Here is a 19,901-nt window from a genome sequence, read left to right on the forward strand (position 1 = left end):
TCACCACCAGAAAAGGGTTTCTTCAATTTAGCAACACAGCCAATAAGAACAATGCTCTCAAAGTTGTGGCCTTCAATAATTGTTTCTGTTCTTGTTCACTTTTTTCTTTTGAAAAACTCCAGAGGTGGATCCTTTAATGTAGGGTGCTTGCTCTGCATGTGGCGAGCAGTTGTGAAGATTCATGGCACCACTGGACAGCTGGTCTCCACATATTATACAAAGTAGGCTTGGAGACTGTGAGTCACTTGTTGCAGGGAATTGTAATTTAAATAGTCCTCTTAGTATTTTCTTTTAAATGCAGCTTTCTTATTTTGGCAATCCTGGAGTCTTCTGCTGTCTTGTTATTGGGTCTTTACCCCTGTCCAAAGCAGCTGTCTCTCTCTCTCTCTCTTTTTTTTTTTTTACTATTTTGTTGAGTGTTAGCTGGAGGCTTCCCAAACTGTGACTGAGAGAAGTAGACAATGCAGGAAAAGAGGCACAGATGGAAGTGGTAAATAAAATAATGATTGGGCAACACAGGGAATAAAGTAAGTATTAAGATTCCAACTTAAAAATCCTACCAGAAGCAGCTTGTCACTTGCTGCTCACTGATGGGGTTTGATAAGCCTGCAGGCAACTGATTCATTATTGTGCAGTCAGCCTTCTCTGTACAGTAAGCCCTCTCTACTAATGCTTCTCTGTGTTAGTAGCCATTTCCCAGTGCTAGCTAGCATCACTGCCTCAGTTCCACCTCAGATCATCAGGCATTAACAGTCTCACAAAAGGGCCTGGGATTTGGCTCGGTGGTTCTGCTGCCTGCCTTGCACACACAAGGATCTGAGTTCAATCCCTGGAACCAAAATCAAAACAAAACAAACAAAACAAAAAAACAGTCTCATAAGGAGCATGCAAACTTGACCCCCAGCGCGCGCAGTTCACAGATGGGTTTTCGTTCCTATGGCAATGCAACCTTCAGGAGGATTCCTGACCCCTCCTGCTCAGGGAGTATTGTGGGTAGTTGGGAAGTGGCTGTAAATATAAAGCTTTATTGATTTTTTTACCTGTTCATCACCTGCTGTGCAGTCCACGTCCTAATGGCCATGCACCAGTACCCCTGAGCTAAACCCAATTGTAAGGCAGATGGTAGAGCTGGCGGTATAGCTCAGGGGTAGACTGCATGGCTAAAATGGGAGAAGCCCTGGGCTTAAACCAAAGCACTAGAAAAGGGCAGATGTTAAGGGAGGTTGCTGTTGGAAATACAGAACAGGCAGTTCCTGACTCTTCTTCCATCTACCAGACATAATGAATGATGACCAATTTGTATTTTACAATTCTCTGAGGTAAAGTCATAACTCAGTCAAGACACTTCTTTATGCTGCAATTCAGAAAGCACCCACAGCAAATGCTGAGGCACACTGGGCACAGATCCTGACTCACACAATATGCCACATAATTGGGAAAGAATTTCCAAAATGTCATCACCCTTAGGACAAGAGATTGGGAACATCCACATAGCATCCACACACTAAAGTTCCCTAAGTTTGGCTTTTAATTCATCTAGCACTGGGAGAGAACAGCGCTAGGTCTACATATGTCTCTAAAGACCAAAGAAAAAGCGGAGGTTTTATATGGTCACACAAGCACTTGCACAAACCTCACACTTTGGGTAAGGACTGAAAAGAGGCTAAAGCAATAGGTTCTGGGGTCTCTCTGGAGGGGGTTTTCTGGCCTGTGTTGCCTCCTTCTGTTGCTTATACTTAAGCTCTGGTCAAGTCTATATCAGGGAGTGAACAGCAAAAAATCCAGGTCCACAGTCCCTCCTGGACAGTCTGTTCATAGAAACACATTCCTAGAGACATAATCTGATACTGTCAGAGGCCACTGCAGAGGACAAATGCCTGGGCCCTTAACCTGTTTCTCATTAAAAACATGATCTGTGTTTCCATCTAAGATATACAGGAATTTTTAAGCAATTTTGGTAAAAATTGTTCACTATGGGCCAACAGATGCCCAACAGGTAAGCTTTACCCTTCACTTTGTATCCTTTATTATCTTGAGACTTGGAATATAGGTACGTTAATAATTTTTACAAAGTCGGCAAAACAAAGTTTATTGGGCCCAAATTTACCTCACCTACCTACTTCAAAACTGAGGACTTCATAGAGTAACTAAACATGCAAGATTTAGAGTCCCAACTGTTTTTTTTCAGAGTACCAACTTTTCCAGTTCCAGACCCTCTCCAGAGGAACCAGCCATTGTCATAAAATCAGGGTCAGCTTTCATCCTCAGAGAGCCTCACAGAATGTAATATTATCATCAGGTAATAAAACTGCCTTCCAGCCATAAGGATTCCTCTATAACTACAAAAGTACGACTGAAATAATGAGCAACCAGGCTCCAGACCACCACAACACCCATGAACCTGGTGGCCCTTCCTCTGTGACCAGGCCAGGCTGGTCCTCTTTGTTAGTGAGCCTCTTCAGCTTCTCACACTCAAGTCCTCCTTTTATCTTCACTTTTACCTTTTAATTCAAGATTATGTCTGTAAATTTATACTGTCAACTTACTTTAATGTCCCAAAGCTTTTTTTTTTTTTTTTTTTTTTTGGTACCGAGGATTGAACTTGGGACATTGTGCTTGCGAGGCAGGCAGCAGAACCACTGAGCTAAACCCCCGGCCCCATCAACACTAACTTTAACATCTTCCTTTCAGGGGAAGACATCTTGTACTTTCAAGCATGGAAGATGGGAAATATGCAGATCCCCGCAGATCAAAAACAAGTGTTTTTGATGGGTGTTCCCACAGGCTCAAGTCCCAGTGGTAGTGTACAGAGGAGATTAAAGACCAGAGATCCCTGTGTACTGCTGTACACTGTTCTGGTCACTATTCAGCAGCTGGGATTCTAATGAATGCACCAAATAGCAGACCTCCAGCTATGTGGGTACAGTTGTAAGAATGGTTGTTACCTTTATGGTTGAAATGTAATGTAACAAGTGCTCAGAGGTCAGGATACCAAAAAAAAAAAAAAAAAAAAAAAAAAAAAGCCCTGTACAGCACAGTACTGGTGAGAATACAAATTTACTACAGCATTTTTGAAAATAATTTAAATGGTCTTCGAAAGCTAAAGATAGAACTACCATATGATTCAGCAATCTGTTCTGGGTGTGGGTCTAAAAGAATGGAAGTCAGTATGACAAAGCAATGGCTGCACTCCCATGTTCACTGTAGGTAAGACAGAGAAACATGTCAGGTGCATTTCGGTGACACTTCATCAGAGCATTGCTCCCAGCCTCAGGGAGCCCAGCTCCCCTGAGAGGTCCCACCCACATCTCAGGCTGCCCCAGGGAGAAAGGATCAGGAGCCGATGTTCACTATATGCTCCAAGGGGCAGGAACCTGGTCATCACAAGCACCTGCTGTCAAGCAGTCCTGAAACCCGGCTGAAGACTGGGGCCTGGGGCAGAGGACACATCACCCAGTAAAACTGCCACAGGGTAGCTCAACCCAAAGACATTTGATAAGGGAAGAGGGAAGGCAAAAGGAGGGTCATGAAGATTTTCCTCACAAGGAATCAAGTGCTTCTCTCCTCCCATGTGAAATGTTCAAAATCAGAAAACTCTTTAAATGCATCCTGTACCGGTGCACGGTGGTGTCTGCCTGTAATCTCAGTACCCTGGGAGGCTGAGGCAGGAAGACTGCAAGTTCTTGTTCAGACAGAGCAATTTAGCAACTTAGACCCTTTCTCAAAAAATAAAATAAAATGGAGTGGGGATGTAGCTCAGTGGTAGAGTGCTCCCAGGGTTCGAGCTCCAGTAAGGGGGCTGGAGGGCACTTGAGGAAAGAAGAAAAAACACTGCGTCGCAATGAAACATGAAACATAACGGTTGAGTAGGTGGTGCAGCAGGGCAGTTGCACCTGCAGGCGGAGTTTAGGGGAACCTGTCGCCAACCTCGGACAGGGTTGGGCCGAGCCCCCTTTGGATGTCAGGCACGCTCGCTCCCAATGAGGTAACTCTGTGGGCGAGACACTCCCCACAACCTTCTGTGTCAAGCCGCCGGCCCGGAGCCTCGGCCACGGTGGGTGGAAATTCCGGGTCCCGCCACGTCAGTCCCCACAGTTCCCATAAAGCCGCACTCCTTGTTCTCAAGGCCATCACGAGCTCACCATTTCCGCGCTCTTGTGTCCAGGATCTTTTTTTGTGGTTCCCCAGCAGACACAGGTGACAAAAGCCGGGTTGCAGTACAGCTAGCCGGGACTCCCGCAGAGACCGAGCCGGAACTACTACCTTGGCCGGTGCTCCGGAAACAATGGGCTGCCAAGGGGGAGAACCCGCCCCCTCCAGCCTGGTTACACTTCTGATTGGATACTTCCCCCTCAGGCCCGCCCCTCGCGACCTGATTGACAGTAGATGGCACCAACCTCAGCGGCGAATGAGGCCATAGGGCAGGTTTTTGGTTCATACTCTTCCCCACCATACTGGGATTGAAACCAGGGTTTCCAAGGGCAGCTTCTTTAGAATGGGCTTCGTTGGGTTGAGGTTTCGCGAGCCGGCGACGCAGAGCACTGTCCAGCAGTGTCTCAAACCTGAAAGAGCAGCGGGGTGGAGATGGGGCAGAGAGAAAGGAAGGACTCCAAGACAAGAGTCTGATCAAGGCGACGTTTATCGCAGGCAAGCATCAGCCTTTTAAAGGAAAAGACCGAACTATTATGGGCTAGGATTCCCATAGTAACCTCAACACCCGCTCCACGGGAACGAGGGTTCACACGGGAAAGAGAAATCAGGCTCAAGAAAAACAAATTAACAACACTTGCAACTAATAATCATGATTCCCACAATAGGTGGAGGAACTTAACAAAATGGAGTTACAACACCTGACTCCTACAGATCTTTGGCTGTCCGAGTTTCTCCCGTGCAGGGTCAAAAACAAGTTTAACACGTGCAGTCCTTAAAAAGGAAGAAATGTTATCTTTCAAAAAGCCAGTGGGCCATGGCTGGCTTCCCACATTGAGGGACGCCAAAGTGACACTGGCATTTACCCTTCTGTATAACAGTGTGCTGATTCAGAAACTGTGTATATGTATGCATAATTTAGAGACAAAATGTAATGACTATCATTTTAAAACCTCAGTTAAATCGGGTGTAGTGCCACACGTCTGTAATCCCAGCACTTTGGGAGGCTGTGGCAGGAAGGTAACAAGTTCAAGCACAGCCTTGGCAATTTAGAGCCACCCTGTCTCAAGATTTAAAAAGGAAGAAGAAGAGGAAAAAAAAAAAAAAAAAAGCTGGAGCTCAGTGGGTTCAATCCCCAGTACACCTCCCCCTCAAATTTTACTTTTGCACTACTCTCTGTTCTTCTGAGGAGGCAACTTGAGCTTTCAGTGGGGAAGCATTCCCCTTGGACAATAATGTCAAGTCCCAGTGAAATGAGAGAAGTGTGATTTGAAGTTGCCTAGAATTGACTAGGGGCCTCTCCTTCTGTATCACCTGCCTGCTGAGTGTCCTCCAGGCCAGCACCTTCAGTCCCCAAAGTTCCTGTTGGGCAAAGTTCAAACACAGATTCTCAAATGAAATCCCGGGTTTCTTTTTCTTCCTGTGAGTCTTCAATTTATTCATTGGTGGTCACTTCTTAATTTCCACTTTTGCCACCCTCAGTGACAGTTTTGTCACTGAATCCTGCTCTCTTTGGCTCCTGAATTACATGTTCAGAAACTTGTTTTCCACACTGGTCACTTTCTGAGACATCTCCTTCTAGGGCTCGTGGCCACCTGGAGTGAATACACGGTGACTGTCCTGTGCAGATATGAGAGGCGGTCCCAGCATCTCCACAGCACCTTTCTCCAACGTCACCTCCAGAACAAAGGGCCATCCAGACAATCCTGCTGTTCATAAACTTCTTTGTGGTCATGTGCTTTCTGGGTTTTCCTTAGGAATGCTGTGGAACAAAGACCCAGTTCATCTGTGTGTCCAGATGCTGGTGGCCAATGGCTATGCCACCATGAGCCCCTTAGTGCTCATTAGGACTGAAAAACCGATGCTTATGTTCTTGAAATCCGTGTTGGGGAAGGAAGATGTTTAATTATTCAGTGACAATCAGCTTCTCTTCAGCTGAGTCAGTCACTGGCTTCACAGCATTTGTCACAGTGCACAGGCTATGCTCTGTGCAATGGAAACACGTGCAGTTAATGACGCTCTCGGTTACACCCATGTTGATACATGCGCCTGGCAGGAACAGATTCAATAATTCTGATGTGCAAATGTGTGAACTTTACATCATTCATAAAAATTAGATCACTTACCAAGATCCAATTTAAAATGACAGGAAGCGATCAGTGATAGAAACAAAGGAGAGGACAGGAGAGACAATAATAAGGTTTTACCAAGGGGCATGAGGTAAGTTTTAGGAGTGTGACTGCAGTTTTACCTGTGTTAAAAAGGTCAGAGTGTCTCAACTGGTACATTTTCAGCTGTGCAGTTTATATCAGTTATACTCCCCAGACGTCCTCGTGGAGCATTTCAGCTGCTGTTGCCCAGACCTCAAGCATTCCCGGTCGTTGCTGGAGAGAACCATTCTGGGATAAACCGAGTGGGTGAGTTCCGGGAGGAAATAATTTTAGCCTGGTGGGAGGTGCAGGGCTGGGTGTTCCTGGCTGAAGTAGGGTGCAGGGGGTGCACGTCTTGGTTGGGTGGGGATCTGCTGGTCGCCTGACTTGATTCTCCCTTTGTCCCGTCCCCTCCCCTCTGTCCATCCCGCCTGCCCTCCTTTCTTGGCGGAGTCTAGAGCTGGAGGTTTCCTCCCGGTACCTCTGCCCTTGTAGTAAGGTCCTCTTGATACTGAGTTACAGCAGCAAGCACTCAGGAGCGGAAACAGCCTACCATGCCGTTACTGAGCTACGACACTGTAATGGGTGTATCAAATGCATTTTCTAATTGATGCAGTTTTCAGTTTATGGTGGGTTTATCAGAAGGTAGCACTGGTCATAAATTGAGGAGCCTCTAGTGACCAATTCTAACTCACCCTGTGACTTGTTTATATTTTCTGTTTAGTTCTTTACTCACTGTTGACTGCTAAGCACTTTCTATATTAGAAAGACTATTAGCTGTCTGCCATATGTTGAAAATATCCCCCACCCACATTTTCTGGTTTGTCTTGATTTCAAACATGGGAATTTCATATTTTTATTCTTTTCACCAGATGTTTAACTTTTAAATAGCCAAGTTCATCTGTCTAGCGTTTCTGATCTTGGTATCCTGCACAAGTTGCCTTCTCTCTCACATCACTTACAGTTTCTTGAAACTGCCTGGGAATTTTACGCATTCATCCCATGGAGGATGCCTTGAACTTGCAAGGGGTCCCCGTATCATGGGCTACAAGGCCTCCCCTGGCTCCTGGACCATCTCTTCCCTTTTACACTCCATCCTCCTTTGTACCAGCTGGGGCTGCTGATTAGGCCATTCAGAGCATTCCAGAACATTCCAGAACACCCCAGGAGACAGCTGGGTGTGAGACCTGGGGCTGTGTGAGGAAGAGCCTCTTTCGAGATGGAATGTGCTCCTCAGCTCTTCCTGGCTGCCTACCCGGCCGTGGGCTCATGGTGGACCTGTGTCCTGACCAACCCATCCTGAGCTGGAGCTATCCTAACGCAGATGTGCGTTCCACACAGCTCACCTACCAAGCACCATAGCTTAGCGCAGTCGACCTTCACCATGCTCAGAACACTGACATCAGACTTTGCGTGGGCAGCCATCCAACTTTAGTGAGTACTCGTAAGGCCATGGACTTTGAGTATTTGACAGAAAGTCATAGAACGAACAGTGTGGGTAAGTCAGGGGCCATTTGCGTTTCTGGCTTTGCTGGTCCCTTTGTTGATGTGATCTGTTTAGGTCTTTTATTTTTGTGTTTTACCACGCTGGTGGGAGGACCTCAGGCCACACGAATGCTAGGCAAGCTCTGCCCAAACCCGACTTAGGGTTTTAATTTTTTCTCTCCCCAACAGGGCTCCAAAGCTTGGCCATCAGTATTTCTGTGTCGTTCTTCTCTGTGACTTACAAAGAGGGAAATGGAGAAGTCCAGGCACATTTGTTTTGCTGTCCCAAAAAGGTCTCATGTGGCTGCCACACACCTTCCACTGCCTAGAGAGACAAGCTTGCCACAGTCGCTCCCTTCTCCCTGACAGGCTGTGGCCCTTTCCTCTGCCTTTCCTGTCCTTCTAACCACCTGTCTGCCCTCCCACAGACACCACCGAGCCACTCCAGGACCCCGTGTGGCTTGGAAGACCCAGCGGCATGAAGACCGGCACGGGCACACCCGAGGGAGTGGCTGAGGCCTCCAGGGTGTGCCTGGGCTGTCCTGACCCCTGGCCTGGCTGGGACTCTGTGTGGGGCCACTGCATCTGCCAGCCAGTAACTGACTTCACCCCGTGTGGGGGAGCCATGGGGCCTCCCTGTGCCCTCCACTCATGCCTGAGGCCCACACCTCATCCCTATCCCAACCTTTGTGGGGAAGAGGGGGACTGCTTGCCTGCCCAGGAGGTCCTTGATCTGGGTATCGATTCCTTCCTGGATCATTGAGATCTCATATTCTGTACTTTTCTCCTAAGCGCTGGGTTTTGGGTCATCCTTCTCCAAGGTGCTCTCTAAAGATGGTTCTGATTGTGTATATGCTTTTCAACCAGCCCAAGGCTTCCTGTGGGTGTCACGCTCTTGGATCAGGGCAGTGAAGTTTATGCAAGAAGCTGTTCTTATTGTATACAGGTTGCAAACATCTGAGCAAATCTCAGAGACTGCCAGTGGTGGGTACATGCATGGGCTGCCTGGCTGTCACCCCCCGCACTGTGCCAAGCACCAGTCCAACCCAGTTGGGTAGCCCCTCCATGTTTCTGAAATCCACACAGGCTGGGCTCCACCAGGCCCGGGAAGGCACAGAGCCCGCAGCCACCTGCCGGCCGGACAGAACCTGCAGAGCTGTACCCACTCCTTTAACTGTGTGGCTCTTTACATTTTCTTCCTAGCTTTGAGTTTTGAATATTGGTGCTGCAAATAGGAGTATGTACAAAAAAAAAATTGTAAAAAACAGGTTAAAGTAGACCAAATGAGACTCACATACACACCTTGGCCCAGTGTATGTCTGAAAGCAATTGTCACACTCCTCACACATCAGATAGTGGTGCTTATGAACAATGAGAAATGGCATTGTGTAAATGTACCTCAGAAATTGGTAAAGCAGACCACAGTTAAATTATAAATTAGCAAACTTCAGTTTTGATACCTCACATTAATTAAGTTCTTCATGCCATTAGTTCAGCTTATTGGGTAAAAACTGTATTGATTACCAAAGGTAGAATGGTATCACAACAGCAGGGAATAAAAGGCATTTGTGCCATTACATTTGATAGCAACTATTCTCCCCCAAACCACTCCACAACTGACAAAAACTTTATTGTTACTGATAAGTCATATCATCATTTATACTTTCTAAAGAGATTATTATGATATCTTTTTGGAGAAAAGTTATGGTCCTGTTGGTCCGTGGTAACCAGAAACTCATAGTAATATGGTTTATTTTTCATACACGTGGTGGGAAAATTATCAGGAAATTAAGTCACTGCAATATAAACATGAAAAGTAAAACTTTGATGGTAACAAAGTTTCGTGTAAATAAAATTGGCTCCACAATAAAAGAAAAATAGGCAATTATATGTACATGGGCAGCAGATCTATTATCAGTATGTGAAAACATAACATTTGCTAATTTACAAGTTGTATAAAATATATTATTTTATATTTATATGTCTGATGGAGTCACTTGTTGCATCAGTACTGGTTGAGTTTCCTATATTGGAGTATTTCTGTATTCACTTGTCAGATTTTACATACTAAATCTGTATACATCTTTGAAAAATATTTGTGAGACTGAATTTGGACATGGTCTCTTTTCCTTGATTGACTATTTCTGCTCACACTGACTCTTGAGGAACATTCATTTTCCTTGTGAATGCAAATTACCTTAGATTTTTCCAGTAAGTTTTGTACTCTTCTTCAACTTCCTGGTTATGCATGGCTTTTGTAGACCAAGAAATAAAAGGAGTCACTATATTATTACATAAAAATTAATGGATTTCAGTCAGATTCATGATATAATGTAACCAGGCCAGAAATATTTTTCAAAATGTTTTCAAATTCTATTTAACTAAACTGCACTGATGAGCAAAGAAACAACGTTCTCTGATTGTATTAATGAGAAATAGAAATCATCCTTACCTACAGCAGTCATGTTCCTAAAGGTTTCCCCCATCACATCTCTGTAGAGCTTCTTTTGGGATGGATTCAGCAAAGCCCACTCCTCCATGGTGAATTTTACAGCCACATCTTCGAAGGTCACTCTCTCCTAAATGATTATACATAAATTTCTTAAAGGAAGGTTGATACTCAGAGTCTGGGATATCCCAACCCCCCTCATAAGTTGAATTGAGAGGCAGGTGTGGTGGTACATGTCTGTAACCCCAACACTGAGGAGGCTGAGGCAGGAGAATTGCCATGAGTTCAAGACTAGTGTGGGCTAAAGTGAGTTCAAGACCAGCCTAAACTACATAGTAAGAACTTAGCTAAACACCCCTGCCAAAAAAAAAAAAAAAAAAAAAAAAAAACCACAAAAAACCAAAAAACCCAAAAGAAAACAAAAAAGCTGAAAGGATGCTGAATCATTGAAGTATTAACTCTATGACTTGGTATATGCATGCACATTTCTTTCAGACATCACTCCTGATGCAAGATTGCTACTCCCTGCAAAAGTAACAGCAAAATAGCTCTGCTGGGTCACTGCAAGGGTATCAGTGCCCTGCTTCTTCAGTACAGCCTGCAGAGAGAGCCTACAGGATCACCATCCACCAAACACTGGGGCAGATGAATATCTAATAAATCATTTTGATAGAGCATAGGTAATATCTCTTTTCAAATGTTATTTATGGCACTGAGTCCTTTCTTTCTTTTTTTTTTTCTTTTTATTGAGTCTATTGGTACAATCTAGGTATACAGTACAGTTACATTCATCGTTGGGATCCTGTACCTTTACATAATAGGTCTTGGTTCTCATTTTTTCCCCTTGTCCCTGCCCTCCCTTCACCCCCTCCTCCCCTCCCCATTTAAAACACTTCATTTCTATTTTTTCAGTTTCTCATATTTTTTTCCTCTCCCTTATTACCTTTCCCCCACCCTTCCCACTTTCCCTACACCTTCAGCCCTTTACTTCCTATTTCACATTATTAATTATCACATTAGGATCCTGTGTACTATTATAGTGTTTCATACCAGAGAAACTATTCGGTATTTCAGTTAAAGAAATCTCTGTATGATCCATTTAAATAGGTGTGAGATACTGCTCTGCATGATTTATGCTTACATAACATACATGAAAGACATTCAAATTCAACCTTTTATGATACTGTACTATTAAGAGAGAGAGTGACAAGTGGATCTCAGGAAAGCAACAGTGTTCAATGAATCCACATGTATATAGAATATTGACTCATGACAGGGCTAGTCTTACACATCTTTGGGAGAAATCACAATCTGTTTCATTTATGTTCAGGGAGAAATAGTTATATACTTGGAAACTGGATTGTATACTCTTCAATTCTACATGCAAAAATTAAGTTTAATATTGAAATGAGAAAGATAAACTTGAATGCCTTGAGAATTCATAGTGATATAATTTTTAGATTAGTGAAAAACTTGTTTCCTCAGCAGAAGAAAATCATGGGCTATAAACATGACAAGGATAAAATATTTTGTGTTCACTTCGGCAGCACATATAATAAAATAAGAATAAAATATTTGCCATACACAAATACATAGTATAAAGGTTTTATATAGGGACTGAAGATCATGAACACAAATCTAATAAAGTGACTATAGCATATTTAACTCAACAAAAAATACTGAATAGAAAACAAGAATCAAAAACAGTTTTGATAAAAATCATTTTTTAAAAATGGAAGATTAGAAGAACACAATAAGGAAATAGACTTATGCAAGAATGGAAAGTCAATTCATACACTCTACACTCCTTCCCTTTACTTTGGAGTTTACCAAAGAGTGGTCATCAACACAGAAAGAGAGGTTTCATTCAGGTAGGGAATCAATCACTCTTACATTTCCCAAAGCCCAATGATGAAATTTTCTGAATATTACCAGGATATCTTATTTTTGTTAAATCTCACCAACAGTTTTGAAAAGAAAAATTATTGCAAAATATTTAAACATTACCATTAAGAAAGCATATATTAATTGTATCTCTGTCTGCATTCATATATGAAAGGGTAAGACATCAATCATACATTAAGCAGCAATAAACAAAGCAGTACAATTGCAAACAACAGACCACCAGCAAGAAGTGGTCAACTTAATATTTCCCATCAGGAGAACAGGTTAGACCGTCAGAGAAAGAGAATAGCTATCAGAGCTGATCAATGTCTACACAAATGGGTCATGGTGACAATGTACTGAAAACATGTATACTTGTGAGAGAAAAAAATGTGTTTGAAAAATTGGAAATCATGCAGAGCAGTATCTCACACCTATTTAAATGGTTCATACAGAGATTTCTTTAACTGAAATACCGAATAGTTTCTCTGGTATGAAACACTATAATAGTACACAGGATCCTAATGTGATAATTAATAATGTGAAATAGGAAGTAAAGGGCTGAAGGTGTAGGGAAAGTGGGAAGGGTGGGGGAAAGGTAATAAGGGAGAGGAAAAAATATGAGAAATTGAAAAAAATGGAAATAAAGTGTTTGTAAATGGGGAGGGGAGGAGGGGGTGAAAGGAGGGCAGGGACAAGGGGAAAAAAATGAGAATCAAGACCTACCATGTAAAGGTACAGGATCCCAATAATGACTATAACTGTATGTATACCTAGATTGTACCAATAAACTCAATAAAAAGAAAAAGAAATTGAAAACCAACAGTGGACGCATATTTACAATACTCCTAAGAATTACAGATGAAACATAAATTTTTTAAAAGACACATGCTTCAAGTGAAAAGATGGATTAAATGTTAAGGAATTTAAAATGTATGAAAATGAATGTACAACATACTATCATTTAATGGACCCCAAAATGGATGCATCAAAAGAAATAAAAACAATGAATTTACATATTAGGAAAGAACAAAATTTATAACAACAGAAAATCAGAGACAGTCTGGTGAGGATCGTCCAGCTGCACAGGGAGTTCACCAGCACCCTGGGCCTTCTTTGGAGCAGGCCAGTGAAGACTGCCTGGCTTCACGGGGAGCTCACCAGTGCCCTGGGCCTTCATCCAAATAGTCCAGTGAGGACCACCCAGCTGCAGGGAGAGCTCACCAGCACCCCAGGCCTTCATTGGATCAGTCCAGTGAAGACCACCCAGCCTTGTGGGCACCTCTGCAGCATCCCCAGCCCCCTTGATCTCAGGCCTCCTGCTTGTGCTGGTACCTGGATCCACAATGCAGAGGCACAGGTGGTCATAAAGGCCATTTTACAGAGCCCCAGAAGATAGAACAGAAGTGGACAGCTGCAATGAAGGCACATCAGACCTCTGTAGTTGGTAAGTTGGAGGGATCAACACCTGCCATCAGAGCTTGGACTATCTTTAGGGGAAGGCAGTGGGAACCTGTAGGAGAACCTTGCAGAGTTCAACCCTGCAAGAGGTCGGGCAGCTCAGCTTGGGCCTTGCAGCCAGAATTCAGCCTGAATCTCAGGGGTCTGCAATTGGCTAGCTGAGACTGATTGACTTAGTTCTGCACATTGTTGCCCACACTCTCTATTGTGACAGCAGAGATACACCCTGAAAGAGGCTCTTCAAATTATTTTTTTCTTTTCTTCATATTTTAAGTATTTCCTCATGACTTCAACAGTTTCCTAGAGTGTGCATGATCATCCTGTGTCTGCTGGCTTCACTTGAAACCTTCTCCTATTCTTCTATCTATCTATTCCTCTTCTCCAAAATCCTACTTCCTTGTAAGTCCCCATACTGAAGGGTAAAGTTGCTACATTTAAGAGTTTATTCACGATAAACACATTTTGGGCTGGTCCTTAATTTTGATTTAATTCACATGGTTTAAAGGTGATAGATTAATAACTACCACACATGGTCAATTTCTAAGCTGCACTTGATGTCATTGTGTGGTTGAAAACCATGAATGCCCAAGGAAGGAAGTAGAATCCATAAACAGATTCAAACAGGTATCCAGGAGATTAAAAACTCCTTTGAAAGCATTCACATCAGGTTAAACAAATGTGAAGATAGAATTGCAGTCAGTGATTGCAAAAAGAGAGATCTCTTAAAAACAATAAGGGGACATGAGAAATTGATCTAACAACTCCTAGATGATGCAAAGAAGAATAACATAAGGCTGATAGGAATACATGAAGTAGCAGGAGAAAATACAAATGATTTAAAAAAGCTGTTCACAGAGTTAATGACAGAAGACTATCCAAACAGATCAAAAGAATTAGACATACAGATAAGTGAGGAATATAGGACTCCAAGTAGCCATGATGGAAAAAAAAAAATCTACACCGAGACAGTAGTCAAGATCGCAGAAACTCAACAGAAGAACAAAATACTTCAAGCAGTTAGAGAAAAGAAACAAATCACATGCAAAGGAAAGCCCATCAGAATTACAGCAGACTTTTCAACACAAACCCTCTGGTCAAGGAGAGCCTGAAGTAAGGTATTTCAAGTCCTAAGAGAAAACAACCTCCAACCTAGACTAATGTGTTCTGCAAAACTCTCTTTTAAAATAGATGGGGAAAGTAAAATTCTTCCATGACGAAGAACACCTGAGAAACTTCATGAATACCAAACCATCCCTCCAAACAATTCTAAACAATACCGTAGAAAAAGACTGAATGTCACAACATCATGAGGACCAACAGAGCAAATCAATTAGGCTAGGCAAGTCAAGTAAAGGGAGAGGGGGGAAAATTAAAAAGAGCCAACAACAGGACAATAACATGACAATGATAAGTCAATACATATCAGTTATAACCATCAATGCCAATGGCCTCAATTCATCAATCAAAAGAAATAGATTGGCAGAATGGATTAAGAAGCAAATTTCAACAATATGTTGTATACAAGAAACATAACTAGTTCAAAAAGAAACTGATAGACTGAAAGTGAAAGGATGGAAAAACAGTTCTCCATGGGACAGGAGCCCAGAAAAAAAATCAGGGGTAGCTATCTTATTCAGACAAAGTAAATTTCAAGCCAAAACTGATTAAAAGAGACAAAGAAGGCCACTACATCCTTGTAAAGGGAACAATCCAAGAAGGAGCGATGACAATCATAAATATATATGCACCAAATATTAATGCCCCCAATTATACAAAACAAACATTAAGGGACACAAAAAACCAAATAAGCACTAATACAGTTGTATGGGGGGACCTAAATACCCCACTATCACAAATAGATCATCTAGACAAAAAAAACCAAAAAACAAAAAACAAAAAAACAAAACAAAAAAAAACCAACAAAATACTAGAACTGAACAAAACTTTTGAACAAATGGACTTAATAAACGTCTACAGAGTGTTCCACCCCAGAAAATCAGCATATACATTCTTTTCACCTGCCCATGGGTCATTCTCCAAAATAGACCTCATACTAGCTCATAGAAAATGTTTAAATAAATGCAAAGAATTGAAGTTATCCCAGGTATATCAGCAGACCATAGTGCAATTAAGTTGGAGATTAATAGCATAAGAAACTGCAAGAACTTCACAAACACATGGAAATTGAACAGCACTCTCCTGAACAATCAATGGGTCACAGAGGAAATTAAAGAAGAAATTAGTCAGTTTTTACAAATAAATGATAATTCCAATACACCATGCAGGAATCTATGGGACACAATGAAAGCAGTTCTATGTGGAAAATTCATAGCAGTAAATGCCTACACTAGGAACTGAGCAAGCTCAAATAAACAACATAATAATGAATCTTAAGCTCCTAGAAAAAGAAGACCAAGAAAAACACAAAGTTTGTACAAGAGAGGAAATTATAAAGATCAGAGCAGAAATCAATGCAATGGAAACTAAGAGAATGATATAAAAAAATCAACAAATCAAAGAGTTGGTTTTTTGAAAGAATAAATAAAATTGATAAACCCTTGGCCAATCCTGTCAAAAAAAAGGAAAGAAAATGCTCAGATCCATGTAATTAGGAACAAAATAGGAGATGTCACAACAGATCCAGCAGGAATCCAGAGGATCATCAATACCTACTTTGAGAACCTATACTCTAATAAAATGGAAAACAGAAGAAACGGACAGATTTCTTGATACTTATGAATTACCAAAGTTGAATGAAGAAGATAAATTGAAAACATAATTAAAAGGTTACCAAAGAAGAAAAATGCAGGTCCTGGAGGGTTCACTGCTGAATTCTACAAGACATTTAGAGAAGAACTACTTGTCATGACTCTTTAATAGAACCAAGGACAAAAACTATGATCATCTCAATAGATGCAGAAAAAGCACTTGACATAATCCAACACACATTCATGACAAAGACCCTAGAGAAGATTGGAATAGATGGTCTTTATCACAACCTGATAAAAGTTATCTATGAAAAACCAATAAACAACATCATACTAAAGGGTCAAAAATGAAATCATTAACACTAAAATCAGGAACAAGACAAGGATGTCCACTATCACCACTCTGGTTCAATACAAGTCTGGAAACATTAACCATAGCCATTAGACAAGAAATAAAAGGAATAAAGATAGGAAATGAAGAAGTTAAATTGTCATTATTTCCAGATGACATGATACTCTATATAGAAGACCCCAAGAACACCACCAAGACTCCTAGACTTAATAACCAAATTTAGTAGAGTAGCTGGATACAAGGTCAACACAAAAAAATCAATAGCCTTCCTGTACACAAACAACAGACTCACTGAAAAGGGAACTGGGGAAACAATTCCCCTTACAATGCATCCCCAAAAATGAAACACCTAGGAATCAACCCAACAAAAGAAATCAAAGGCCTCTACTCTCAAAACTACAGGACTCTGGAGCAGGGGATTTAGCTCAGTGGTTCCGCTGCCTGCCTCAAAAGTGCAAGGTCCCGATCTCCGGTACCAAAAACAAACAAACAAACAAACAAACAAGAACCCCCCCCCACAAAACTACAGCTATCTGAAAAAAGAGATTGAAGAGGATATCAGAAAATGGAAAGACATCCCTTGCTCCTAGGTAGGAAGAAACAATATAGTGGAAATGGCCAGACTTCCAAAACTGCTATATAGATTAAACGCCATCCCAATTGAAATTCTAGAAGCATACTTCACTGACCTTGAAAAAACAATTAAAAAATAAAAAAAGGGTAAAAAAAATCTCTGCAGGTCATGTCACCAGGGTAATGCGATCTAAATCCAAACACGTTTGCAAGAAAAGTCAATTATATACCCAGTTCACATATTCATGTGTATTTTCAAAGCTAGAATAAAACATTGCCTAGCAAAATACAAGTGTTTACTAGAAACTAGTTTTTCTAGTATGTGCGGTTGCATGGTTCCCTATCCTGCATGATGCCTTATGTCCAATCTAAGTACCACACACAGGAAAAAAGTGACTACATAATGAAGTTGTATTTGTTCATCTTATCAAAGGACGGTTCAGCATCATAAAGCTATGGTGAAATTCATCACAAAATAAACAACAAAAAAACCTGATCTGATTATTTGAACCTTGACATATTTTCTAAAAGTCAATTTCCATTAATTATTTCTTTGAGGCTTTAATGAAGAAAAACACCATAATTGTGAATAATAACTTGATGAACCACATATGCCATAAAACCAGCATATATTACAACAAGTGGAGACACAGTACATGAATTATTTCAAAGTCAGAAATAAGTCAGGGGTATTCAGTGTCTTCACCCTTCTCTCGTGAAAGAAAAATTCAAGTGTGGTGTTAAAAGGCAAGGCAGAGAAAAAGGGACATGAGGATTAAAATGAAAGAGATAAAATCTCTAAGCACGAATGATAAGGGAATCAAGGTATGAAATTTGAGAAATGTATACTGCATATGATTAACTGGAAAAATTAGTGTTTCTCATAGCCTTAATATGCACTAAAACTATGTCAATGTAAAAAAGCTACACGATACCCAATCAGAATAGAAATTATAAACAAATAGTTCTCAAACATTTTGATCTCTAGTCCCTTAATATAAAGTCTACCTAAGACAGTGTTTTCAGTATTTAAACAATGTCTACAATCAGGCCAACTTCTGTAGCCACTAACGCAGAGATGACACCATCCTGTCCACTCATACCCCTATCGCATACGTGTCCAAGTAAATGCCCCATTCAAGGCATTTCTCAGATGAGTTTAACAGGCAGCCCCTTCTGGAAGTTGTCCTTTGCAGGTATTCCCCTGCTCTTGCTAATAATTTAACATCTCTTCCATTTTTCTCAGCATTCTAAACTCTATGACAGGCCTCACTTAGTCAAATTGTGAGTAGAAGTTTCACCTAAATAATTAAGATTAATTTTTTGCATCGCTCTGTATGGAACCCAGGAGTTCACTCGGTGCTTGGCAAGTGCTACACCACGGAGGCACATCACCACCGTCCTTTTAATTCCCGGGACTTTTATCAACACCTATTATCAGTTTGGACATATTGGAAATTTAGGATATCATTAATATGAAAAACATAAGTCTGCGAAGGAGTTGTGGGTATGAGAACCTGCATCATTTATGAACCTCAGATCCTCCAGATCTGCCGCTGGCAAGAATAAGAGCAGAGACCTAGCTCACCACAGGTGCACCCAGCTCCAACCCACATCTGAGTCAGTGCCTTCTTAAGGCACCTGCTCTCCCCAGACTGGTGTTGATGAGGCTGCAGCAGGAGAGTTCCAGAGATATCATTCTAGGCTGATGGCGTCACAGTGATTCACGGTCAGTTCAGGAGGATTAGGGTCCGGAGCTAAGCAAAGGCTCTAGCACTACAGCTGGTTCTAACCCCTTCCAAACAGACCTCACACCCATTCCACCCCATCTCAGAGCTCCCCCTTCCCACAACTTCACCATTGCGTAGACCGAGTGCCTCCCAGGGTCCTTCTCATGCCGCCTGCAGCCAGTAGAAGTCACAAAAGGTGGTCTAGTGAGCTGGGGGGCGGCTCTCAGCAAGGGACTCAAGACACTAACTGGCACCAAGACACCGGAAGAGCCCACCTACTTTGGCCTCTCTGATTGGACAGTTCATACAGCCGCTGCTTTATCGCTGATTGGCTCCTGCTCCATCGCCCTCCCTCTGAGCCAAGAGTGACAAGAAAAACAACCCCCTAGCTGCAGAAGTGGATCCCAAATGAAAGATTGTAAACCGGAGACTTTGGGACCAGCCTGTCTTCTACTTGTTAATCTAACCTCGTCCGAGGGATTCCTGCATTTAAAGCTTTACTGCTGGCTTTTCAGAGCTGCCCCTGTTTTCCCAAAGGACTCAGTGGAGTCTTCCCCGAAAATGGGTTACACGTGTTCAGAAGGTTCCTGAGTCAATGTCCTGGGGAAGAATCAATCCTCTGATATCAGAAAGCATCCTGAGTCCAGGACAGGATAGGACACAGTGAAAGAAAGAAGGCAAGCTGTTGGAGAGGTCAATATTTGGGAATGAGGCAGAAGACTTCACTGTCAGGATTTTTACACTATCTCAGTCAAGAAAAAGAATATATGCCCCTGAAAAGGAGCTTAATTATTGTGTAAATGAAGAAATTGGAGTTAAATAATTGAAACATTCTGCAAAGAAGTGAAAATGAGGGCGGGGAATTTAGCTCAGTGGTTTTGCCACCTGCCTCACAAGGGCAAGGCCCCGAGTTCCATCCCCGGTACAAAAAAAAAAAAAAAAAAAAAAAAAAAAAAAAAA

The 19,901-nt window shown here is 42.0% G+C and overlaps 1 protein-coding gene across 4 annotated transcripts in view; it reads right to left on the reverse strand.

The window, feature by feature from the left end:
• Window positions 1-19,901, reverse strand: part of LOC104857636 (zinc finger protein 420) — a 55,559-nt gene that overhangs the window by 16,704 nt on the left and 18,954 nt on the right. Inside the window, exons 1-4 of one of the 4 annotated variants that reach the window (XM_019206591.2) lie at window positions 19,070-19,848; window positions 10,237-10,363; window positions 4,398-4,562; window positions 4,143-4,290 (exon numbers count right to left, since the gene is read on the reverse strand). The exons of 1 other annotated variant lie outside the window; for it this stretch is intronic. In XM_019206591.2, the coding sequence (XP_019062136.1) occupies window positions 4,143-4,290; window positions 4,398-4,418 (169 nt within the window). In that variant the 5' untranslated portion in view covers window positions 4,419-4,562; window positions 10,237-10,363; window positions 19,070-19,848. Of the gene's footprint in view, window positions 1-4,142; window positions 4,291-4,397; window positions 4,563-10,236; window positions 10,364-19,069; window positions 19,849-19,901 lie in introns of those variants that run through there. 2 more of the 4 variants (XM_033759285.1, XM_010617674.2) reach the window with 2 other exon arrangements.

The sequence above is a fragment of the Fukomys damarensis genome, unplaced genomic scaffold (genome assembly GCF_012274545.1).
Source record: "Fukomys damarensis isolate Sample0158 unplaced genomic scaffold, DMR_v1.0_HiC HiC_scaffold_37, whole genome shotgun sequence".
In the NCBI taxonomy this organism is placed as follows: domain Eukaryota; kingdom Metazoa; phylum Chordata; class Mammalia; order Rodentia; family Bathyergidae; genus Fukomys; species Fukomys damarensis.